General features: G+C 47.9%; 1 protein-coding gene across 1 annotated transcript in view; it reads left to right on the top strand.

The window, feature by feature from the left end:
* The window catches only part of LOC135828304 (protein sidekick-1-like), a 260914-nt gene that overhangs the window by 14752 nt on the left and 219709 nt on the right, over positions 1-26453 (top strand). Inside the window, exons 3-4 of the mRNA XM_065340752.1 lie at positions 15594-15665; positions 22585-22656. Of these exons, the coding sequence (XP_065196824.1) occupies positions 15594-15665; positions 22585-22656 (144 nt within the window). The remainder of the gene's footprint in view (positions 1-15593; positions 15666-22584; positions 22657-26453) is intronic.

Raw genomic sequence — 26453 nt, 5'->3', positions numbered from 1 at the left:
GCAGGAGATGCTTGCCAGTCGGTTGTTAATTCCAGCTGGGATGTTCTTAAGGACTTGCGGTGGGTGATTGGAGTTGACGTTGACATACAGTGGGGTGTCGTTGGGTTTTCGGTACGGTTGGTAGGTTCCTGTGGAGAGACTCATTGTGATGTCCAGGTAGTTAACAGCGTTCAGGTTGACGTCTATCGTGATTTTTAGCCCCAGCGTCTTGAAGGTGTCGATGACAGCTTTCCTTACTTTGTCCGCACTGTGGCCAGTGGCGTTACGGAGGACGGCAAGCCCGTCGTCTCTGTAGAGGCCTACCGAGCCGCTACTGAAGTGCTGTTCGAGTTTACCCAGGAGGAAGGCGCCGACCAGCTCACATGCTTCAGCGCCATCGAAGGATCCCATGGTAACATCGAACAGCCCGTCTCTGTTTTTCTTTGCCCATGTTCGGTTAGCTCCGAATAGCAGTGACTGCCTCGCGTGTAGTATTATGTCGGCGTCACAGTCAGGAATTGCCACGAACTGCTTAGCGTAGGCGAGGGCTAGGCTCAGCAAGTTTTCGGAAATAGATGGGTAGAAATCCACTATATCGAACATCACGAACGTGTGGCTAGCCTTCTCCTCGATTGCCCTGAACCAGTTTATGACGGAGGATGTGTTTTTCCATAGGTTGATGTTGGGTTTGTCCCGCAGCGCTTCCACTATGCCGCTCAGTATCTTTCTGCTGATAACGCCTATCTCCGGCTTCGCAGGGTTAATTAGGCGGCATGGTATGTTCCGGGGGAAGTTTTCTTTGTGGTCCTTGATGGTGACGAAAGCTTCTGCCTTTGCCATGGTGTCGATGCGGTCCTCCAGGCCCTTATCAGCAGCGATTTTCTTGGCCTCGTCGTTGATGGTGTCGTAGGTGTTGATGGTGTCGTACGATACTTCTCCAGACGTTTCGTTGTTCTGAACAACATCGTCAGTGGATAAAGAATGGAGGGCTTTGGGTGGTGGCATGGGTTAATGATGGTGGTGAGATGAGGTGAGGTGAGAAGGTGAAGGTGGGAAATACATGTATCTAAGTTAATGGTGAAGGTTAGGTGCGGGTCGATACAGGTGGGAAGGGGTACACCCTTCGGGTAGAAGTGTAGGTTGGTAGAAGGTGTTGGTGTGCGTAGAAGGTGGAGTGGCGTAATGGAAGTGTCGGGTTGATAAATGTGGGAGAGAGTCTAGGTAGGGTGTGGATCAGCAATAGGTGTTGGTGTATGTGGTGGGTAGAATTGGCAAGAGGTGTGTGTGTGTGTGTGTGTGTGTGTGTGTGTGTGTGCGTGCGTGCGAAAAAGAGTAAGGTAGTGAGTATTGGTATGCGTGGAAGGAAGATGTGACAGAAGGTGTGCGCTATAGGCAAGGGGTGCAGGAATATTTTGAGGTGGTGGGTGGGACTAAAACAGGAGGTTGTGATTTATCTAGTGATATATATAATATCAGCAATAGCAGCAGTATATACAAAGAGGTGTGTGTGTGTGTATGCGTGTGCATTTGCAAGCTTTTTGGTAGTGTAGTGTGTTGGGGGGGGGGGGGGGGGAGAGAGCACCGGGTGCGGGTGTTCTTCTTCTATTGCGATCATTTTTGGATGGGTTGGCAGATAGTGGATGGTGGTAGGCAAGTTATGCCAAGAATCCAGTTCCCATATCTTCTTTTCTTCTGTTGATAGTTGGTTTCTTGTCGCGAATGGCATATGCCTCACGGATCCGGAGCCTCAGCTCATCCCTCTCCGTGAGCTGAGCAATCTCGTACATAATCTCTGGGGTGGCGTTCGGGTGTTCCCTAGCGTAGTGCACACCGAATGCAGACTTCTTGTTGTCATGAGATTTTGCAGCATTTGTGTGCTCTTGGGCCCGGGTGTGCACTTGCCTCCCAGTCGAGCCGACGTATCTCTCGTGACAAAGGTGGCATGTAGCTCCGTACACGGCAAATCTGCAGGTGCATTTCTTCCTGAACATAGGGCATTCGCGCATTCTGCATTTTTCCGGTTCTCCTTTTTTCTTCGTGAGTTCTTGGATGGTTGGGGGTCGAGGGTTAACGAGGCGTGCCGTTATGCCGTTTTTCTTAAGTGCTTGTCGTACTTGGCCGTTAACCTTGTCTCTATGAAATTTGCTGTACATTTCCTCTGAAAGATTACATTGACCAATCCTCCTGCGTATACATTCACAAAATCAAACTTATCACTTCCCCTCAGCATGTGCAGCATTCCTTAAACTGGTTCAATGAATCTTCAACAAGCCGGAACTCGCTTCGTTTCCCGATTGCAAGAAACAATTCCATGAGCCACTCGCCTGTATTCCTAGCATACCGATTATGGGATTGTCTTCCTCAGCAATTAAAGTCCAGTAACACCCTCAATGCGTTTTTAAGCTTGATAAATATACACGTATGTCGATCTTCATTTACTAATCATTGATTTTCATTCTCTTTCTGTATTACTTCAATCTCCAAAGTAAATCACATATGCTACCTGTACAATTGATTTGGGTTTTGGATTGATTTTTATAATTGATTTTGGTTTTGGATTGATTTACTTTTATTTCATTTTCATTTTCATTTTAACTTGCCATATTTGGCGTGTGCATTTTGCCTTCTAGCAATGTCTTCTTCATTCAGGTCTTCGATGAGGGGACTGTCAATTGGAACGTTCAACGTCAGAGGACTGTCCAGTCAGGTGAAGCGAGAACAGCTCGCGACTGACTTGGCGCAACACCGTGTAGATATTTGTTGTCTTCAGGAAACAAAATGTCAAATTCCGTTTGATGAAAAACTCAGCAACGGAACGAGGATTATTGGCTTGCAGTCAGAGCACGACATTATGGCCTGGGTTTTGCCGTCAGAGCCCCTCTGGGTGCTCATATTAACAAGTACTGGAGTGTATCCGACCGAGTCGCTGGGATTCAATTCAAATTTTCAAATGCAAAAAAGAGTTTGCTGACAATTCTCAATGTGTACAGACCGACAACGGCTCAGCTGAGGGTGGATGCTGAGGAGCAGAGTGATTTCTTCGAAGTCTTGGAGAGTCTGTGTCCAACTATAAGTCCAGTGCCATGTTATTCATTACTGGCGATTTCAATTGTAAACTTGGAGTTCGTAGGAATGACGAGCCTATCATGGGCAAGTATGGACGTGGACAAAGGAATTTGAGTGGAACGGGTTGGGCTGATTTCATGGAGGCCCATCAACTCTTTCCTGGGAACACAGCGTTCCAACACAGCGCCAGACACAGAACAACGTGGCAGGATCAGAGGAGAGATACTGCGACGGGATCAATCGTCCCTATCTATAATACTATCGACTACATATGCTGCCGCCAAGACCAGAAACAACTCCTAACGGATGCCCGTTCATTTGCAGGAACTCTGCTGAACAGTGCTCATCGCCTGGTTGTTGCCAGACTGGACGTATCTCGTTTCCATGGAGTGCATTACAAGAACCAGAATAGGCCCAAAACTAGCACTCGCTTTGCTACGGATCTACTGGTCACGAACCATGCCAAACGACAAGCTTACCAGGACGAGGTAAATGCCCAACTTCTAGACTCCGCACCTGTGGCGGAGAGTGAATCGGCACAGGCTACATGGGATGGTCTGGCTATTGGTCTCAAAACTGCCATGGAGCGGTGTGTCGGCGCTGCGCAACGTGCACCACGGAAACATCACTTCTCCCCTGAGATTTCATCTCTATCACATGAGCAGAGAGGACTCCGGCTGTCCATCGCCGAATGCAAAGATGAGGAGAAGAAGAGAACTCTCAAGACGAAAAGGAATCGCATACTTCACAATATCAGGAAGCTCAGGTTTGATGAAGCGAAAGCAGTTGTGACGAAACAAGCTGGGGAAGTAGGACGACTACGCGACGGGGCCAAGGTGTTTCGCGCCGTCCAACTGATGAAACGCAAGCCGTACTGTCAACCAGTCATCCATGACGAAATGAAGCGCGTGGTTGTGAACCCTATAGAACAACAATCATTTATCGTACAGCACTATCCAGCGCAATTCCACGATGATGCCGTGACACCTGTCTCTCCATTTCCAGCCAACCCAGGACCAATGGAACAACCAATCACAGCGTCAGAGGTTTCCGCGGTGTTGAAACGTTTAAACAACGGACGGGAGGGGGGGGGGGGCTGCTGGTCCTGACATGCTAACTGCTGAGATGCTGAAATTTTGCCTACCATCTGTTACTCATACCCACCATCTGTTGCTCATACCCACCATCTGTTGCTCATACCCACCATCTGTTGCTCATACCCACCATCTGTTGCTCATATCCACCATCTGTTACTCATACCCACCATCTGTTGCTCATACCCACCATCTGTTGCTCATACCCACCATCTGTTGCTCATACCCACCATCTGTTGCTCATACCCACCATCTGTTGCTCATACCCACCATCTGTTGCTCATACCCACCATCTGTTGCTCAGAGAATCGCTCATATAATCAACTTGGCACTAGAGACCAGCGACCCACTGGACGTTGGCAGAGGCACGCTCATCCTCTTGCAGAAACCCGGGAAACCTCTTGGGCCACTTTCCAGCACAAGGCCAATCGTATTGCTCTCGGTACTCCGGAAATGCCTATCACTGATCGTGCTCAAACGCATTCAGCCACTGGTTGAGGAATATTTATCCCCGTCACAGAGTGCATTCCGACGCCATCGTAGTACCAGCGATATCATATGGTGCCACAAGTGGTTGGGTGCCATGACTCAACGTTTCCACGACACGATTCATATCCTTGGCATCGACATGAGTCGTGCGTTCGACACTGTTCACCATGATGTCCTTCTTGAGGTCCTGCACTCATTCCTGGACGCCAGCGACTTACGCATAGTGCAGATGTTGCTCCCCAATACATGGCTTGAGCCCCGCGTAAGAGGTGCACCGCTAGAGAAGTTCTCCACAAACATCGGAGACCCACAAGGCGATAGCCTCTCTCCCATTCTGTTCATCGTTTACTTAGAGGCTGCCCTCAAGGAGCTGCGACAGGCATTGCCGACCCGACCATTGTCAGATGGCGGTCTGCCCCTCGATATCGGCTACGCAGACGACGTTGACTTCATTAGCCACAGTGAAGCCTACCTTCGGGAAGTGGAAACCATTGCCCCAACCATTCTCGGCAAATGGCATTTGAATATCAATGCCTCGAAAACCGAGTATGCAGAAGTATCCAGGAAACCCGACCGGAACGACGAAGTGTGGAGATCAGTTAAAAAACTGGGCTCTTTGCTAGGGGACGCTGAAGACGCTGCGAGACGGAGACAACTTGCTGGCTGCGCATTCCGGTCCATGTACCTCATCTGGTTCCGACGAGGCGAAATCAGCGAGCGTCTCAGGCTGCGACTGTATGAGGCGTACATCATACCTGTCCTCATGTATAACAGTGGCACCTGGGGTCTTTCCAAAAACTGAAATGGTTCGAATGGACAGTTTCCACCGACGACAGCTACGCTCAATCATTGACATGCATCATCCCCGGCACATATCGACCGAGACCCTGTACAGGAGGTGCAAAACCCAGCCATTAAGCGTCACCATCAACCGCCTGCGGATCGGACTCCTCGGGCACGTTCTGCGATCACCAGTAGACACCCCGGCACAACTCGCTATGGGTGCATACTTCCGCCAGGCCAGTGACCCGGCTGCACAACGCTTCCGCGGCCGGCCGCGTACCACCCTTGCAACCACCGTCATCGCCGACCTGACCAGCCATGGTGTCCCCACCCGGACGCAGACCGATCTTGAGACCTGGCGCACCAGAGCCCAAGACAGAAAAGGCTGGCGCACCCTGAAGGCAACTTGCTAGAACCAAACTGTTCAAACCACTCCAGACCGAATATTCAGAAATGACGAGACAACTCATCAGCTATTATCAATGAACTAATAATTTTCACCTTTCTGTAGTGCATCCAATCGATCACAGCTATTCTGCTCTACAGCATTGTTCCTCAAGATTCTGAGCTTTCTGTTTGTCTTTCTCCCCACACCGGAGCTATTCCGCCGACTTTACTTGACACTTGACTGACTCACGACTGCCATCCAGAGCACACAAGAAGTCCATCGAACCTTCGACTCGGCAAACGTGCAAGAAAGCACCACTCCCTGCTCAATACACAGTGTTTCGCGGAATTCACCCCTCATCAGTTGAGCTTGAGTAGGCTGAGGAAGATTGTGTGTGAAGAGCACCACTTATATAGTGCTCTCCAGGCACAAACATCACCAGGGATACAAACTTACAGAGACGCTTCGTTTCCAGCGCGACAAACACCTCGTGAACACCAGAAAGCAGCGTGAGTCAGTGTCAGTGTGTGTATTGAGCAGGGAGTGGTGCTTTCTTGCAGGTTGTGCTCTGGATGGCAGTCGTGAGTCAGTCAAGTGTCAAGTAAAGTCGGCGGAATAGCGCGAGTTCCGGTGTGGGGAGCAAACCCTTTCTTACAAATCATCGCCGAAGTCGCAACCACCACTTCGTAATAATAATAATAATAATTAAAAAGCTTACGTGGAGATAAAAATGTAATCAACGCAATAAATAGAGTAAGCTGCGCGCACTCAGTACAAACACCATTAGCAAAAGTTGTTTTCATGTATAGAAGCTTGTTCCTTAAACGTTTTCGTGGCCATCTCATCAGAAGGATTACTGGCAAATCAACATTAGCTCTAAACTCAATATATATACGCACAATGCAAGTAATAATTTAGACCCTATCTAGCGAGAGAAATGAGAGTTGACAGAAACATTACATCAATCAACGATATCAGGTGACAACAAATGAGATAAATTCACTACTAGAAAGTAACCATGTAACCACGATCGAGAACTACTCATCTAAATTCACAAACAATTTCAACGTAAACAAATTCTTTTTCTGCCTACACAAGATCGAAGTTGGATGATGAGCTGGAGCGGCTACGCACTTTGTTCCGTTTAAATGGGTACCCGGAATATGTGATATCTAAATATGTCGTAGTTAGTACACCGGTTGGAGCGAAGGAAGTGTCCTGAGGCTACTCCAAAGTTTAATGCCGCTAAATCCGTGCGTGTTGTATTCGGCAAACTTGACCCCGCCCAGACTCCTGCCCCAGCACTGCGTGTTGATCCTGCAGACCTATGTCCCTCGACTACCAACCACCATCTAGGAATCACCCTGGATCCCCGCCTGTCTTTCCAGACCCACATCAATAATGTCACCTCCGACTTTCATCATCGCGTTTTCTGCTATCCTACATGTCACCCAATCTGACCCCTGCTCTCATTGCCCGCCTCTACAAAGGATACGTCCGTCCCTCCATCGAGTATGCTTCACCTCTGTGGAATAACAAACTGACCGCAGAAATATTGACACTTTGGAACGATTGCAAGCACGCGTGGCCAGGCAGTATTTACACCGTCGGAAAGTGCCCATTCCTCATGGCATGGAGAACGTGTTTGAAGCTGCTGAATGGGAAAGTCTTGCGTGGCGGCGGCATATACATTGCCTCAAACTGTTTTACCATTTCATCAGCCAATACCCAGAAACCCTCAATAATTTCAACATAGTTCTATCGAAGAGTGCACAACGTCCTCACTTTTACCTCCTGCCCACTCACACTGGTCCCTGCTTCCGATCCACTCTACTACATTCCATGATCACCACGTGGAACTCCCTGCCTACCGAGATTAGGATATCTGAAACCCGTGGGGTATTTAGCCGGCACGTTAAGTCCCATTTCCACAGGTATAGATTCCATCCTCGAGGTTTTCTCACTTCCTGATTACCCCCCCCCCCCCCTCTTTACCGGTGCCCTTTTCGCTTGCTTCTTCTTCGTTGCGCTTGCCTTCCTCTCTTTGGGTTTTTTTCATAACCTTGAACCTTTCAAGCTGGAAGGCTGTCGGTTGGCGCTACGGAGATGTGTTGAAGCTAGGCGTCACTGGACGTCGAATGTCTCAGTACTCTTGTCAGTTTTGTGCCTAGTTATTGCACTTTCTGACTGTATATAGTATCCAGTTACAGTGATGGAGAGTTACTGTTAACTCGTATCCATATGTCCTTTTCTCTTCTTTTAATCTTTTTTATCTTAATATTTTCTTCCTTTTAAGAATTGCACCCTATTGCACACGTATTGTACACGTATATTTATTCTCGGAGACCCCCTTGATTTAGGCTTCGGCCTTTAGGGAATCCCTCAAATAATAATAATAATAAAGCCAGCGAGTGACGGTTCTATAAACCGCCTACTAAGACACTCCTGAAACCAGGTACTAACTGTTAACGAGAGTACTTACTACTGTAATAGGTAGCCGAGTGGAGGCACGGGTCTTAACTCTAATTAACTTTTTATTCTTCCTGAAGTACAGACCTGGATTATTATGTAATAAAAATGAATATCCTATATGGAAAGAGAAATGCGCAGCCGATTTTATAGGCAACAGACCACATACGCTAACGTACGGGGATAAGCTAACGTACGAGAATACGCTAACTTGGGGATACGCTACAATCAAGCAAAGCAGGGATACTACACCCTCCCTTCCTACAGATAATCACGCCCTCATGATTTTCGAAAATTAGCGAAGAGTCATGAACACAGCGTCAACCGGAAAATGGCAAATTATATCGGAAATGATAACGTTTAGAGTAGGCAGAAAAAATGACCTGATAACAAATCATAACATAGAAGTAAAAGCACACCAGGTTCACACGATCCCTCGGGTCAAAAAGGGGAAAGAATGGTCCTCCAAACAGGACATGAAAGACCAGCCAAATTGCTGCACATCGCTTGCTCAAACTGCCCGGAAACATCACAGTTAAAAAAATGCACTGCATTGTGGGAACTTACTCAGGTACACACCTGGAGTGTAAAAGGGATTCTCACACACATTGTCCCAGGTTAGTTAGGTAGACCTTGGCTCACCATGATCGGACGCCTACCGAACCAAACCGCGTAAAGGAAGACTGAAGAGAATAGGAAGACTGAAGGAAGACAGGAAAGAAAATGCCATATCGGGAATTAGATTACGTTGGGCATGGAGCTGTAGAGACGGTAGAGTCGGTAAAGACACTGTCTGTCATCATTTCTGGCTATTAGTGGACGTGGCGGGCAGGCGGCTGGTGCAGCAGGTTGGGCCATTTTGGTCGTACGGAACTGACCGCTCACTGGGCGTCGAGTTGCGCGCCGCGCTCACGGTGTCTTTCTCATAAGTCCACCAAACCCATCCTCGAACACTTTCCTTCCGTCAACAACACGCGAGTCCAGGTCAATCCACAAAGCATTCAAGTCTCGCTTCTCCACATCAACAATAAAAAGTCCGAAGGAGAATGCCACCGCCAGAAGTAATACGCAGAAATCGCGCAGCCGTTGGCGCGGATCACGCATCTCGAAGGACGATCGATAGGTAGAGTCTTCTTACTGCCGCAATGCTATGCTATGTGCGCCACCAATTTTGTAGCTCCATTGCTACTGTAGCGTTGGCACGCTGGTGACTTCAAAGCGTATAGCGTTTAGTGTTTAAAGTATAGCATATCCCCGTACTGTATCCCCATACGTTAGCGTATCCCCGTACATTAGCGTACGGAGTCTGCCTTTGTATCAAAGCTGCTGCTCACGATTCTTTTATAGTCAGTTAGTTAATTTAGTTGCCAGTACATTTCAATTGCCAGTTACAGTGTGTTCACAGAGACCCGTATGCATTTGCCTCCGAGAGAGACTGCGGCCCGCTACAAATTGGTGGCAGCGGTAAATTCTTTTTGTTTCATTCTATACCTAACTTTGTTACTTTACACGTTCTCCGATCCGATGGCTCAACCGAATGTACCTGCTGTGGTACCCGTCGCTGCGCCCGCTGCAGCCCCAGCTCCGCCCGCTCCTGCCCAACCACCGAGAGGTGCGTACCATGTGCAGCCCGAAAAATACAAAGGTCGCCTGCAGGACAACTTCGCGTCCTGGCTGATGCATTTCGACCAGGTCGCCGCGGTAAACAACTGGAACAACGTTCAAGAGACGCAGTTCCTGGGCCTCGCACTGGAAGGCGAGGCCCAGCTGTATTACCAATCACTCCCAGCGGCCACTAGGAACGGAGGCCGCCAACAGCTAGTCCAGGCGCTGCAAGCTCGGTTTGATCCAGCGCAGCGCGTTGACCTCCATCGCGCAACGTTTCAAGCTCGTCGCCAGGCCAAAGACGAACAACTGGGTACTTTCTGTGAGGCGGTTTGCTCCCTGGCCCGGCAAGCTTACCCCCAGATGGCCGCGGGGACCTCGACAGCCTGACAAAAGACCAGTTTATCTCCGGGCTTGACTCACGGGGCATGCGGGTCCGCGTTCGGGAGCTAAACCCCCAAACGACAGACGGGGCCCTCCAGGCCGCGCTCCATCACCAGGCAATCCTAGCTGCCGAACTGCCCGCCGCGGAACCTGTGCCGATCCCTGCCTTTGCTGTTTCCCAGCCACTCGACACGGTGACAGACCAACTGAAAGCTGTGTTAGACCGTCTGGCTACGTTGGAGGCCAGTCTGCCAGGACCAATTCGTCGGTCCCGACCTGACCAACTACCACAGCCCCCGCAGACGCAAGGCCGCACACCTGTCACTTGCTGGTCATGTGGCCGACAGGGTCACATCAGCCGAAAATGCCGTGCCCGTCGTCCTGCGCCGGCGGGAAACTACCGGTGGCAGTACTAAGTACCTCGGACGCTAGCCCTGCTGCATCCTGCTCTCCCGGGACTGACGTAAGCACTGTGTTTATATGCCTTGCTGTCTTGCTCCTTGCTCACCCTGTTACGCTCACGATTTTAACGGTTTTGCTCACTGTGCTGTACCGCCACCGCCTCCCTGATGTACGTGCTTTTCTCCCCGACCTCTCCCCATTACACTTTTTTTCGTCGAGTTTGTCTCGACGCGACCATGCATGCCGCCTACCTGTAATACCCGTGACTGTGAACACAGTTGATTCCAAAGCTTTGTTAGACAGTGGGTCTTCCAAGTCAATTGTGGGCAAGAAGCTGTGGGATTCTCTGAGTAATCGCCCATCCCTGTCCCCTCCACCCCCCTCACGCATTCTTTCTGTGGTTGGCTCCTCCGTAGCAATTTTAGGTCAAGCTGAGTTGCACATTTCTGTTTTGCCTACCACTCCGCCTGTCCTGCATGAGTTCTTAGTTGCCTCCATCCATCCCGAGGTCATTCTAGGGGTTGAATTTTTGCATGCCCAAGCGTGTTCGCTTGATTTCGCCACTTCCAACATGTCCATTGCTGGTCACGTTATTCCCCTGCATTCCCCCACTGTGATCCCGTCACCAAGGTCACCTGTCCATGCCGCTTCGCTCTCCGCTACTCCCGTTTTATGCACGCTTCCCGCTGCCGCGTGTGACCGTCCCTGCCATGTCTCATTACATTTGCTCCGCAAAAGTTGCTTCCCGCCATTATTCTGATAGTCCCCTGCTGTTTGAGCCTTGTGAGTCTAGTACTCACCACATTGTCGGCCTCGCTACTCTGGCTACCGTCACTGATAACATGGTGCCCGTCCGTCCGATCAACCCCAACGAGCACCCCATCACACTACCTGAGAACTGCACGCTTGGCTCTCTGTCACCAGGCACCATTGACTCTTCGGCCACAAAACCTCCTGCTGATTACCCCACCAATTATACGTCTGCTGCTGCTACCGCTCAGTCTGTCACTGCTATGTTCAACACTAGCAATTTGCCGCCTGATCAACAATCCCAGCTCCACGCTCTGTTAGAGGAGTTTTCCGACACCGTCTCAACCGGCCCATCTGACGTGGGTCGCACTCAAGTCATCACTCACGACATTCCTACTACAACGGACCAGCCTATTCGGATGCAGCCTCGCCGCCTGCCCGTGCACCGTCAAGCTGAGGTGCGGGATCATATTGACCGACTCATTGACGATGGTATAGTGGAGCCTTCCGCGAGTCAATGGGCTGCTCCAATAGTTGTTGTACGCAAACCGGACGATAGTATCCGTCTCTGTGTCGATTACCGCAAACTCAACCAGCGCACTAAGCGTGATGCCTTCCCTTTACCCCGCGTCGACGATGCTATTGACGCCATGCAAGGCTGTAAGTACTTCTCGACACTAGATTTGGCATCCGGTTACTGGAAGGAAGAGCTCACTGAATCTGCCAAGGTAAAGTCTGCCTTTACCACTCCGTTCGGCTTATTTCAGTGGAATGTTATGCCCTTTGGATTGTGCAACGCACCTGGCACATTTCAGCGCCTGATGTCTACAGTGCTTCGTGTCCTCATCCCAGCAATCTGCCTCATATATCTAGACGATATCATTGTGTTCTCCAAGACGTTCCGAGAGCATCTCACCAACCTCCGCGCTGTCTTCCTGTGTCTCCGCAAAGCTGGTCTGAAGATCAAGCCATCGAAATGCAACCTACTACAACCGTCTGTCGTCTACCTGGGCTTTCACTTCGCCCACGACGGCATTCGTCCTAACCCGGGTAAACTGGAATCCGTCCGCACCTGGCGTCAACCCACAAGTAAGACAGCAGTTAGGCCATTTCTTGGCTTTGCGTCTTACTACCGCCGATTTATTCCAAAGTTTTCAATGCTTGCCCAGCCACTGCATGCCCTCACAGAATCGAAAGCCACATTTGGTCAGATGCTTCATCTCATGCGTTCAATACGCTAAAACATGCACTTCTTAACCGCCCGGTTCTTGCATACCCCATTCCGAATCACACGTTCATCCTCGACACAGATGCTAGTGACTTTGCTATGGGCGCTGTCCTCTCTCAGAAAGATTCAAATGGCACAGAGCATGTTGTAGCTTACGCTAGTAAGAGCCTTTCACATAGCCAACACCGCTATAGTGCTACTAGGAAGGAACGTCTAGCTGTTGTCACATTCTGTGAATATTTCCGTCACTATCTTGCTGGCACACACTTCACACTACGCACTGATCACAAAGCTTCAGTCTGGCTGCACAACTTCACTGGCACAGATGGCTTGCTTGCTCGCTGGATTGAACGCTTGGCTATGTTTGATTACCGCATTGTCCATCGCCCTGGTAAGGCTAATGCTAATGCGGATGGTCTCTCTCGCAAACCTCCTTCCCCGCCCGCCGACCCTGCTCTGACAAATGCTGCCATTAGTACTGATGCTTCGCTGCCTCCTACATCGCTAACGCGGGTCCGTGATGCCCAACACCAGGATCTCGATGTCAAGGCAGCTATGATGTGGGTCCGGCAGTCTCAGCGGCCTGTTCGTCACAGCCCTGAACTGCAAGGTTCTAGTAGGTTCCGTCTCGCTCTCTACCATCAGTTCAGTCGCCTGATACTCGACAATGACATTCTGTACCGCAAGTATGAATCGGAAGATTGTAGTTCGCACTCCCTGCAGCTGGTGGTTCCCCCGTCGCTCCAACGAGAAGTGCTAGCCTTACTTCACAGTCACATCACTGCTGGTCACATGGGTACCAATCGAACAACGTCCCAGGCCCGACCGCGCTTCTATTGGCCTGGTATGTCCGATGATATTGACCTGTTCATTCGCGCCTGTGAAGTCTGCCAGCGCCGCAAACCACCTGTCCCAACACCTCAGGCGCCAATGGTGACGTCGCAGCCATCCTTTCCTCTACAACGAGTCGGAATGGATATTATGGGCCCGCTTCCGGTGACACCACGAGGAAACCGCTACATTCTCGTCGTTGGAGACTATTTCACGAAATGGTACGAGGCGTTTCCGCTCCCAGACATCCGGGCTGAGACAGTCGCCCGATATTTCGTTGACGGCTTCGTCTGTCGCTATGGTGCCCAGTTCGAGTCCAACCTGTTCAAGTCCATCTGCACCATGCTGGATATTCACAAAACTCGAACGACGCCCAACCATCCCCAGAGTGACGGCCTCATCGAGCGGTTTAACAGAACACTGGAGCGCATCCTCGCCACAACCATCAATGATCACCAGGATTGGGACCTCTATCTGCAACGTGCTCTATTAGCTTACCGTATGAGCGTGAATGACACCACATCGTTTACACCTTTCCGTCTGATGTTTGGCCGAGAAGCAACTCTGCCCATCGATCTTGTGTACGGCCAACCACCTGCTACACCACCCACTACTGCCCCGCGTTATGTCCCGCAACTTCAAGACTCCCTGTGTAAGACATTCACCACTGCCCGGGCCCAGGGTGCCAAAGCCCAACAACATCAGAAGAGGAACTATGATGGCAACGCTCCGCCCACACAGTATGCCGTAGGCGATCTGGTATTCCGGCACACTCCTGCTGTTCCCCCTGGCCAGTCTCCCAAGTTCCATTCTCCTTGGACAGGACCCCACCAAGTTGTCACTGTTCTCGACAATTTCACAGTCCGCATCGAAGCTCCCCAAACGAAACGCCATCAAGTTGTTCACATCAACCGCCTAAAACAGTATGTCTGCCTACCACCTGTTGCTCCACCTCCGACCACTTTCACCCCAATCATTCAGCCTTTAATGCCACACCCTGCTCAGCCGCTTCCTCCGCCACTCCCTCAGCCGCTACCTCCTGCCCCTGTAATTCCACCTCCTGTTCACCCCTACAATCTCCGGAACCGCCAATTGATCCGCCCACCAAACCGCTACTAATCACGAGGACTTGATTGTCTTTGAGAGGGGAGGTGTAGCGTTGGCACGCTGGTGACTTCAAAGTGTATAGCGTTTAGTGTTTAGGTTATAGCATATCCCCGTACTGTATCCCCATACGTTAGCTTATCCCCGTACATTAGCGTACGGAGTCTGCCTTTGTATCAAAGCTGCTGCTCACGATTCTTTTATAGCCAGTTAGTTAATTTAGTTGCCAATCAGTTAATTTCGTTGCCAGTACATTTCAATTGCCAGTTACAGTGTGTTCACTGAGACCCGTGTGCATTTGCCTCCGAGAGAGACTGCGGCCCGCTACACTACCAATGTAAAACAGGTGGGTCGAATCTGACAAAGTTCGCTTTAACCACCGCTGCCACCAATGTAATAGGTAGCTGAGTGGAGGCACGGTGCTTAACTCTAATTAACTTTTTATTCTTCCTCAGGTACACACCTGGATTAGTATGTAATAAAAATTAATATCTTATATGGAAAGAGAAATGTGCCGCCGCTTTTATAGGCAAAATACCGCATACGCTAACGTACGGGGATACGCTAACGTACGAGGATACGCTAACACGGGGATACGCTAACATGGGGATACGCTACAATCAAGCAAAGCAGGGATACTACACTACAAATATGTGAAGCTGGTTTGTTGCTTCCATGTTTGTTGTTCCTTCTGTTAAAGCAGAAGTATTGAGCCCTCTATTGGCAAGTATTAAGCACTCTATTGTACAGCCTGGAACCTCTCTGTTTTTAGGACGCGAAGGTGTATATGTGCTCATTTTTGAGGAGATGGCACTGTATTTCGTCTTCTTGAGATGGCACTGTATTTCGTCTTCTTGAGATGGCACTGTATTTCGTCTTCTTGAGATGGCAATGTATTTCGTCTTCTTGAGATGGCACTGTATTTCGTCTTCTTGAGATGGCAATGTATTTCGTCTTCTTGAGATGGCACTGTATTTCGTCTTCTTGAGATGGCACTGTATTTCGTCTTCTTTGCTTGCAGATTGCTTAGTAGGAATAAAATCACCTCTTTACCCCCCGGAATTTTCAGTCAAAATACCAATCTAGAAGTGTTGTAAGTTTACTAGGGGATAGAGATTAATATCATTACATCCATGCATCGCTTAGTAATCGCATGTTTGGAGAAGTAACGTTTCTCCACGCTCTCTTTCGTTAGAGCGAACAGTTCAAAGTTATCAAATGGAGTGAAGGAGGAATGGAGCGAGGGATGAGAGCGCACGGACGGCCAGCTTTGAGTCGTGACTGGCAGCTGTTCGGATGGTTAGTCACCCGGAGCTCCGTCAACATGGAGCTAATGTGACCGCTTGGCCGAGGGTTGCGCTGACTGGTTGGCGGCGGCTAGCCGAGCTCGACGACGTGCACGGCCTCAATAAAGGAATTGCCACACCAACAACGGTAACGCAAAAGCTACAGAATGTTGAAGTTTGCCTTGTTCATCCTGGCAATGTGTCATGCAAGTAATGTCTTTTTCCTGAACGTTCGAACCTTTTCAAAATTAATTGTCTGTGCATGTGCAAAATATTGATTTACCTATGTTGTTTAGTTTTCGACTACGTGGTTCTCGGCTGTAGTTTATTAGAAGAATTGTACTATTATGTACATTATACTCGTGTTGTGTCGCTTTGACACTATGTACCCTCAGCTGTCATGATTCCTGTATTCATCCATTTCCCGTTTTATTTGTTGAAGTAAATAGTTGATATGTCGTGTGTTTTAGGACTGTCTTATTACATGTATATTCCTTTTGACTATTCTGCAGTTGCACGTGTGTGTGTTCACCTCACTGGTCTCGCTTGTTCCTCATTTCTTTTGTTCGCTTAGCTTATGCGAAGACTAGCCAAGCTTGCTTGGTGATGTCAACGCGAGCAAGCGTATAATGATAATTATGCATCCATGCAAATTGTTAGAGTGATGAATAAAAAGTACATCAAGTCCCACGCTCTGTTACATCACTACCTGTATCAGTGTTTGCGCCACATCTAACACCATACTTCTACACTAACAGTTAGCAGCATATGCGTCAACATGCGCTCTTCTTATATATGTGCTAAGCTTTAACCTTATCCCGCCGATCTTGCTGATTGGAAGCTGCGTTGCGTTGATCCGATAATTATAGTTCACTACTTAGATTAGTTTAGTTGTCTTATTCTGAGATTCAATGAATGCTGTTACAGTAGGAACTACCTGGAAAACCTCACTCTGTGAATTCGAGAAATATTCTGCGGGAAAGCACGAAAAATGACAACTCACTCACGTCGGTACTGTAACAGTTTACACTACAACTGCCAAGTTGTCACCTTCTCATTGTTCTTAACTTTGATACTTCGAAGTACTCTCACACATGCACAGTCTGTTCACACCTTGACACTGCTGGCTCATTCCTGTTGCACCTTCTGATTGGTTCTCAGTTGTGTTCTACCCTATATAATCTGATGCATGGCATGTTTTGGTTGTCTTTCACTTGGAACTACATGTGTAAGTTCAACCGGGAACTGTTACATTGGTAGCAGAGCATGGTTCCTCTCCTCTTGGAGGCTCTGTTGTTCCTCGCTTTGGTCTGTTTTGTTACCCTAAAAATATTTCTAGAAACCTCTAATGCCCTAACTATCCCTAAATAGCATAAGTGATTTCAGATCTTATCTTGCTAAAATTCAACTCAAGTCATGTTAGCCATTCGGCGAGTTATCATGGGAAGCGCAGTGTTTGAAATGCCAAAAAAATTCCAAGTGCGAATCGGGAGTAGTTGGGGCACCACGTCGTCTCCTGTTCACACTAAAAATGCATCCCCGCCTATGCCCGTCTACGGTATGAAAGGTTGAACTGATCCCACTCTTCCCGTTGGTTCCCGATCCCTACGGCAGTACCGTTGCATTCCCGTTTCTGGTGTTCACATTGTACGCCGTCAGACTGTCCCGTCGCGTCCCGTCGATCCTTACTTCTCGCCTCGCCCGGTCGAATGTGAACTAGGCTTGTTTTGTTTGTTTCCTTTGTTTGAATTCGCTAAAACCAAACGGACAGAACTGTTCAGTCACAAGGGAACGAAGGATAAGCGTCACAATCAATATGCATCTAAACATCTCGGGGAAAATGAGACAGACTAGAAGGAGGGTTTGCACAACATTAGTACATAGAGGGGAGTACGAGAACAAAGGCGCGGCAGAAGTCTAAGCAAGAAAGTATTCAACGCCAGAGATGTTTTTCTGCACCAAAAACAGAGAGAAAGAGAGTGAGAGTGAGAGTGTGAGTGAAAGAGAGAGAGAGGGTGGGAGGGAGAGGGAGAGGAAGAGGGAGAGGGAGAGGGAGAGGGAGAGGGAGAGGGAGAGGGAGAGGGAAAGGGAGAGGGAGGGAGGGAGAGAGAGAAAGAGAGAGAGTAAGTTACATTTATAAAGACAGGTAAGTCTAATAAATGAGGCCTGAGATCTCTACAACGTTTTTACGCCTGACAACATGTGCATGATTTAACAAGCAGGTTGTCAGCCTAGATTTTATGCGCAGATGGAGAAAAAAAGCGCAGAATTTTTGTAATGAGGTGAAAAGCAGAAATATTAAGAAAAGGTGGAATGAAAGCCTGCTCACAACCCCGCCAAGCCTTGCGAACTGGGAATGGTGGATTAAGAACCCGGGTTCAACGCTCGAGCAAGCGCTCTCCACTCAAGGTGTTCACAGCAACTCATATGGGGAAATGATAGAAAAGAAATAATATGATAAAAGAGAATAAATTTCAACGCACCTCAATAAACGGAGTCCCACATACAGTACCTCGGAAAAGTGGATCTTCTGACCGGTGTTTTTGTTGACGTCGTAACCAGATGATGTAGCTGCTTCGCAGAGACGTCTTACTACACAACTTGCAAAAAAATTATATACTTCGATTAGAAAACCCAAGCGCTTTCAGAGCAGTCCGAAGTGAGTCCGGGATGAAACCACCCACACATACCTCAACCGAAAAAGAAACGACCTGCCACCCATGTGCTTGGCATTGATCGGCCAGATCCGCATACCGCCTGTCCTTCCGCGAGTTACTGACACTGAATCTGTCCTCAGCACAAACTGTCAACTCCATCCAGAATACAACCCTACAAATCGTAGAGTACAGAACTGTATCTGGACTTAGGGTGGTAAGTGCAACACAGCTAGGGAAAGACATCTTTGCACTAACCGAGTCGACAAGAAGTTTTCAGTCTGAGGCAGCTGACAGGAGATCAGTCGCATCCAACTTTCCTCTGGGCTGAACGTGAACTGGTTTCTTCCTTGCCTTGCAAAACGAGATGAAGTCAAGGTCATTTGAATTTTCGGTTTTTACGGTGTTTGCAGCAGCGCGGATTCGAATCTCCTCACGCATTTTTCTGACGATGACCGCGAGTACGTTGTCATGCCTCCAGGTGTATTGTATTGTATTGGTTTTATTAATTACATTGAAAGTCAAACGGGCAATCATGCCCAATGTTATGATGATGATGGAAAGGGAGAAAAGATTAAGAACAAGATTAGTTATCCTGGATTATGGGGAGTGAAGAAAACAGTGAGTCTACTTCGAAGTAGGAATCTCCTTACATCATCTTAATATTCGTTATGAAAGTAAACTTTCATAAGACGTGAGAGCTGAGATGTGCTAGGGCAGGACAACTAGAGGGGAATCTGCTGTAGATCTGCTTGGTATGTCATTTGCTGGCTTGTATTGTGGATTTTTCGTTCTTAGCAGGGACTGGAGGTTTCCTCTGGTGAGAAGGCAGAATTACGCGCGCTGTAAATGAATTCAAACTTGTCAGTCATCGCCCTCTCCGATTGTTCCCATTGTATGTTTACTGTGAATTCATAGGTCCTGTTGTAATCTGCTGTAGATCTGCTTGGTATGTCATTTGCTACCTGGCATTGTGGATTAGTTGCTGTTGTTGTTAGATGTTTGTGGTGTTTGTTTGTATACTATATTGAAATTCGCAAATCCAAACGAGCACAAATGCTCAATGACAAGGTAGCGAATATGTTATTGTGTCACAGGGAAGGAGGGTCGGGGAGAAACTAATGAGAAAGACGAGAGAATGGTAGATATCTCAATGAAGAGCGAAGCTTTATCAAAACTACAAGTAAAGCCAGCGAATGACGGTTCTGTAACCCGCCTCATAAGACACTCCTGAAACCAGGTACTAACTGTTATTGAGAGTACTTGCTACTGTTATAGGTAGCCAAATGGAGGCACGGTGCTTAACTCTAATTAATATTGTATTCTTCCTCAGGTACACACCTGGATTATTTTGTAATAAAAATTATTATCTTACATGGAAAGAGTAATGTGCAGCCGATTTTATAGGAAACAGACCACAAACGCTAACATACGGGGATACACTAACGTACGAGGATAAGCTAACACGGGGACACGCTACAATCAAGCAAAGCAGGGATACTACACCCTCCCTTCCTACAGATAATCACGCCCTCGTGATTTTCAAAAATTAACGAAGAGTGATGAACACAGCGTCAACCGAAAAAGGCAAATTATATCGGAAATGTAGAAGAGAAAAGGACATTATGGATACGAGTTAAGAGTAACTCTCCATCACTGTAACATTATACTATACAGGTCGTCCCTCGTTAATACATAATCCCTGGGACTTGACAAATGTTATGTATTTACGGGGTTTATGTACTAAACGAAAGTGTACATAACTTGCTTGTATACCAGAATTTTTCACTTTTTTCAACTTTTCTGAGTGTTTCTTGTTGCCATGACTAGGGAGCGAGATATTCTTGATTCCCTCGATATAACATAAAAATTATGTTATAACGGTCACAGTCAGCGAATATTCTACAGTTTACATGATACTAGTACATGCCCAGCCGCGCCTGTACAGTCACTCGAAAAAAACAGAGCGTTGTCGGTTTGTGATGTGCGCTCTGATTTCTGAGATAATTGCGTCCACAAGTAGAAACTAGAACACGACGTGCCTCCACTGGAAGGCCAAAAGACCAACAAATTATGTACTATTGAGGTAGGTGGCATGCGGGTACGGAGAAATGTTATGTACTAACGGGGTTTATGTACTAACCGGACTCGTATTAACGGGGGACGACCTGTATACAGTCAGAAAGTGAAATAACTAGGCTCAACATTCGAGTATATCGGAAATGATAACGTTTAAAGTAGACAGAAGAAATGAACTGATAACAAATCATAACATAGAAGTAAAAGCACACCAGGTTCTCACGATCGCTGGGGGTCAAAAAAGGGAAAGAATGGTTCTCCAAACCGGACGTGAAAGACCAGCCTTCTGCACATCGCTGGCTCAAACTGCCAGGAAAATTCACAGTTTCAAAAAAATTCACTGCATTGTGGGAACTTACTCCGGTACACACCTGGAATGTAAAAGGGGATTCTCACACACATTGTCCCAGGTTAGCTAGGTAGACCGTGGCTCACCATGATTGGACGCCTACCGAACTAAACTGGATTCACTCACTCGCGTAAAGGAAGACTAAAGAGAATAGGAAGACTGAAGGAAGACAGGAAAGAAAATGCCATATCGGGAATAAGATTACGTTGGGCATGGAGCTGTAGAGACGATAGAGACGGTAAAGACACTATCTGTCATCATTTCTGGATATTAGTGGACGTGGCGGGCAGGCGTAGGAGGAGCGGCGGCTGGTGCAGCAGGTTGGGCCATGTTGGTCGTACGGAAACTAGAAAATAATTGACCGCTCACTGGGCGTCGAATTGCGCGCTGCGCACACGGTGTCTTTCTCGTAAGTCCACCAAACCCATCCTCGAACACTTCCCTCCTGTCAACAACATGTGAGTCCAGGTCGATCCACAAAGCATTCAATTCTCGCTTCTTCACATCAACAATAAGAAACCTGAAGGAGAATGCTACCGCCAGAAGTAATCCGCAGCCGTTGGCGCGGATCACGCATCTTGAAGGACGGTCGGTAGGTAGAGTCTTCTTACTGCCGCAATGCTATGCTATGTGCGCCACCAATTTTGTAGCGCATTGCTACCAATGTAAAACAGGTGGGGTCGAATCTGACAAAGTTCGCTTTAACCACCGCTGCCACCAATGTAATAGGTAGCCGAGTGGAGGCACGGTGCTTAACTCTAATTAACTTTTTATTCTTCCTCAGGTACACACCTGGATTAGTATGTAATAAAAATTAATATCTTGTATGGAAAGAGAAATGCGCAGCCGCTTTTATAGGCAACAGACCACATACGCTAACGTACGGTGACACGCTAACGTACGAGGATACACTACAATCAAGCAAAGCAGGGATACTACACTACTAATATGTGAAGCTGGTTTGTTGCTTCCATGTTTGTTGATCCTTCTGTTAAAGCAGAAGTATTGAGCCCTCTATTGAGCCAGGCAGGCACAGTGGGTTGGTCAAGGACCATGATTGAGATACGAGAGGTACCTGGTTCAAGTCCTGCCTGGGAGCGGCTTTTCCAGCCGTGCTGCTACCCACAGTCAACTGGGAACTTGTGGCCAGGCACAAGGGGTACATGGATGCAGCTAATGGGGTCGTTTTCGGCACTTGTGCCAGTGGTTGTGAGACTTACCCACTCACCCCCACCGTTAGGCGCTGCATCTGCCGCTAGGGTTTATCGGGTGTAAGCGGCCGTCGTGAGTTCCCTTCGGGAACGGATACGATAATTTACTTACTTTACTTATTGAGCCCTCTATCGGCAAGTATTGAGCACTCTATTGGACAGCCTGGAACCTCTCTGTTTTCAGGAGGCGAAGGTGTATATGTGCTCATTTTTGAGGAGATGGCACTGTATTTCATCTTCTTGAGATGGCACTGTATTTCGTCTTCTTGAGATGGCACTGTATTTCATCTTCTTGAGATGGCACTGTATTTCGTCTTCTTGAGATGGCACTGTATTTCGTCTTCTCGAGATGGCGCTGTATTTCGTCTTCTTGAGATGGCGCTGTATTTCGTCTTCTTGAGATGGCACTGTATTTCGTCTTCTTTGCTTGCAGATACCTTAGTGGGAATAAAATCGCCTCTTTACCCCCCGGAATTTTCAATCAAAATACCCGTCTAAAAGCGATGTAAGTTTAGAAGGGGGAAGAGATTAATATCATTACATCCATGCATCGCTTAGTAATTGCATGTTTGGAAAAGTAACGTTTCTCCGCGCTCTTCCTCGGGAGAGCAAACAGTTCAAAGTTATTCAATGGAGGGAATAAGGGGGGAATAGAGCGAGGGATGAGAGCGCACGGACGCCCCGTGTTGAGTCGCGACTGGCAGCTGTTCGGCTGGTTAGTCACCCGGAGCTCCGTCAACATTGAGCTAATGCGAGCGCTTGGCCGAGGTTCCGCTGACTGGTTGGCGGCGACTAACCGAGCTCGACGACGAGCACGGCCTCAATAAGGGAACTGCTACCCCAACACTGGTAACACAATGACTGCATAATGTTGAAGTTTGCCTTGTTCGTCCTGCCAATGTGTCATGCAAGTAATGTCTTTTTCCTGAACGTTCGAACCTTTTCAAAATTAATTTTCTGTGCATGTGCAAAATATTGATTTACCTATGTTGTTTAGTTTTCGACTACGTGGTTCTCGGCTGTAGTTTATAAGCAGAATTGTACTATCATGTACATTTTTTTTTACTATTATTCACAAACCCAACTCGTAAATTATGTGTACATAAACAAACAGCTAATGAGTTGGGGATGCACTGGGCAGCAGTAATGGTGAGGTACCAGGGGCTCCACCGACCAAAAGTCTTGGCTTCAATGCCACAAGCACGCACCAGGAAAAGAAACAGAAATGTAAAGCGAAGCTAGGTCTAGCTATGGGGAAGTAGAATGGGTAAAAGTGCCGGTTGATGTTGAGAAAAATAAAAACAAGATATAAAGAGATTTATTAATGCGATTAATAGTGTAAGTGAAGCGGACATTACAAGATGATGAATGAGAATATATGGATCTAAAATGGTTGTTCCTAATCGATTTTCTTGAGACTATCATCATTTTCCCTGATGATAGTCTCAAGAAAATCGATTAGGAACAACCATTTTAGATACATGTATTCTCATTCATCATTTTGTAATGTCCGCTTCACTTATACTATTAATCGCATTAATAAAGTTATTGTCTCCTCGTCGCCTTTTTATAAAGAGATTGTAAATTATCAGCGTTTGGACTGGTGTACCATGTACATGTATGCAAAACACAGCTGAACACTCTGAGCAAGGCCAAGTACGCGGATTTGCGGGTCCGGTAAGCGACGAGCTTGAAAAATTACAGGGAATCTGTTGCCCAGTACCAGTTGCTGTCTCTCAGGTGTCGGTAGACCTTTGTCTTTAATGAGTGAAAACATGTTTGTGTGGGCGCTGCGACAGCAGCCTGTCAGGAAGGGAGTTCCATGCGCCAATACAGCAGTAGGGGAACGACCGCTTCACGGCGGATGGAGCTGAGACAGGGAGCGTGTCTGACAGTTGATAGGCGTGGCTTGTGGCATTATTGTGCTTGTTCCTGGTTCTGGGGTTGGCTGGAGAAACGCGATGCGGTGGCAATACAGCAAGTAGCTGAGGAGGGCCAGTGATCAAATGCAATTTGCCCATGCACAAGAGAGCAGCAACAGTCCGGCGGACAGCCAGACTGGGGAGAATTGCACCAGGGCCAATGATGCACAGTGCGCAGCGTTGAACATTATCCAGACATTGGATGTGGCTGGCTGGCACACCCATCCACACAAACGGAGCATACTCCATCAGGGGCCTCACAAATGCCTTGTAGACAGTCGTTCGGCCAGCTGGCGTTAGAATGTGGGCCGCTTGTCTGAGAAAGCCGAGGCGCTGCTAGGCGCGGATGGTCACGGGCCTGAGGTGAATAGCGAAGGACAATTTGGAGTCAAATCGAACACCAAGCAGTGATATGCTGGTTTCCTCCGGTACAGGGGTACCACCAAACAGGATTTGGGGTAGGTCTAGGTCAGTGCGTTGGAGGGTAGGAGTCTTAGCCTGCGCCTTGGTGGGCTCGAAAGACACTTTCCACCGGCAACCCCACTCATGCAGGCGGTTTGTAGATACCTGCAAGGTGTGTGCAGCGTCCCGAGGGCAGTGAGCTGAGGATACTGGACTGTATGGATTATTCTCGTGTTATGTCGCTTTTGTTGAGTCCAACAAGAGAACAACGTAGCGAATAAAGGCAGATCTTCTTACGAGAGTCGGGAGTCGAGAATCAATGAATCGAGAGCGAGTGAGAAAGAGGCAACGCAATATAAAGGGCCTGGGTAGCTATGGCAAACATGGACGCGCAAGTAGCTACACTGGCCAAATGAATAATGCATGAACTAATGAATTATATGAATCAATATATTGTGGGCCTGACAAACCACCCCTCCATAAAAAATCCCGTGTCCTCGTGGAGGAAAAAAGAAAGAAAAGAGAACGACATATATTTAAAGAAAATACTTGTAGTTTAAAAAAAACAGTAGTAAATCCAATCATAAATGTAATGTAATGTAACCCAATCATAAATGTAATGTAATGTGACCCAATCATAAATGTAATGTAATGTAACCCAATCATAAATGTAATGTAATGTAACCCAATCATAAATGTAATGTAATGTAACCCAATCATAAATGTAATGTAATGTAACCCAATCATAAATGTAATGTAATGTAACCCAATCATAAATGTAATGTAATGTAACCCAATCATAAATGTAATGTAATGTAACCCAATCATAAATGTAATGTAATGTAACCCAATCATAAATGTAATCAACATTTAAGACATGCATATAATGTTGTAAATCTTGAGGCGAGGTGATCTAAGAAGAACGACAAGGACAACGACGAGGAAACGACAGGCACCCCGGAAGACAACAACTTCCGAAGTGCCTGCCCGCACACGCAGCACCAAGGCGAAAAGGACAACGACAAAGAAACGACAGGCACCCCGGAAGACAAAAACTTCCGAAGTGCCTGTCCGCACATTCAACACGTTCACACATATACTCAAAACAACAAGGATGGCACTATACAAGAACAGGCGAAAACCGTTGAGGTGCGAAGAATCGAGTAAGAACAGGTGAAAACCAGGCGAGAACCGTCGAGGTGCGAAGAATCGAGTAATCCTTCATTAACAAGACAAATCCTCAGTTGCACACTCGCTCTGAAAGAGTGGGCGTGCTAGCAACATCATCAGAACAAACGGACCAAGACCCACAAGACACAAAAAGATGCACACACAAATGATATAATCCGCAAGTTCAAATAAGGAGAAAAAGAAGCGCACACACAAGAAACAACAACGCACACACAACCTGGCAAGTACGATGGACACAAATCGGCTAACGACTAAGACTACCTTTTTCAGGCAATCAGGACAAAACGATTAGGACAAGGACAAGGACATCACAAGACGAACCAATGGTTGACGGGGTCATATATGGGGCCATGACGAGGGAACACACGAGGACGAGGATTGGGTGGCGGGTCCGATAGTGGCGGTATGGTGTGTGGGGTGGCATGGTTGGTACGTTAGGTCGGTGAGGTGGTAAGATGTCGGAGTCGTAGTAGCGGTGTGTCGGTCGTGGTCGTGGTCATGGTTGTGGGCGTGGGCGTGGTCATAGTTGATGTTGGATGTGTGTTGTGTTGTGTCGTCACGGTGGTCGGTACGTACGGATGCTTAGTTGTCGTCGAATGGCTGTCAGTAGGTTGTCGATCGAAGGCGTTGGTGGCGGTGGTGCGGGTGTCGGTTCCTCTTGGCGTCTAGCGCCATCAAGGTGCGCCGGCCAGATCAACGGCTGTGCCGTCGCTTGGGGCGAAGCTGGTGTCGATGGTAGCCGGGGCACCGGAGATGGCGTGTCCATGCGGACAAACCAGCTCCGGCC

The sequence above is a fragment of the Sycon ciliatum genome, chromosome 12 (genome assembly GCF_964019385.1).
Source record: "Sycon ciliatum chromosome 12, ocSycCili1.1, whole genome shotgun sequence".
NCBI classification, from domain to species: domain Eukaryota; kingdom Metazoa; phylum Porifera; class Calcarea; order Leucosolenida; family Sycettidae; genus Sycon; species Sycon ciliatum.
The sequence above is the reverse complement of the archived record's forward strand: the minus strand, read 5'-3'. Positions and strand labels throughout refer to the sequence as shown.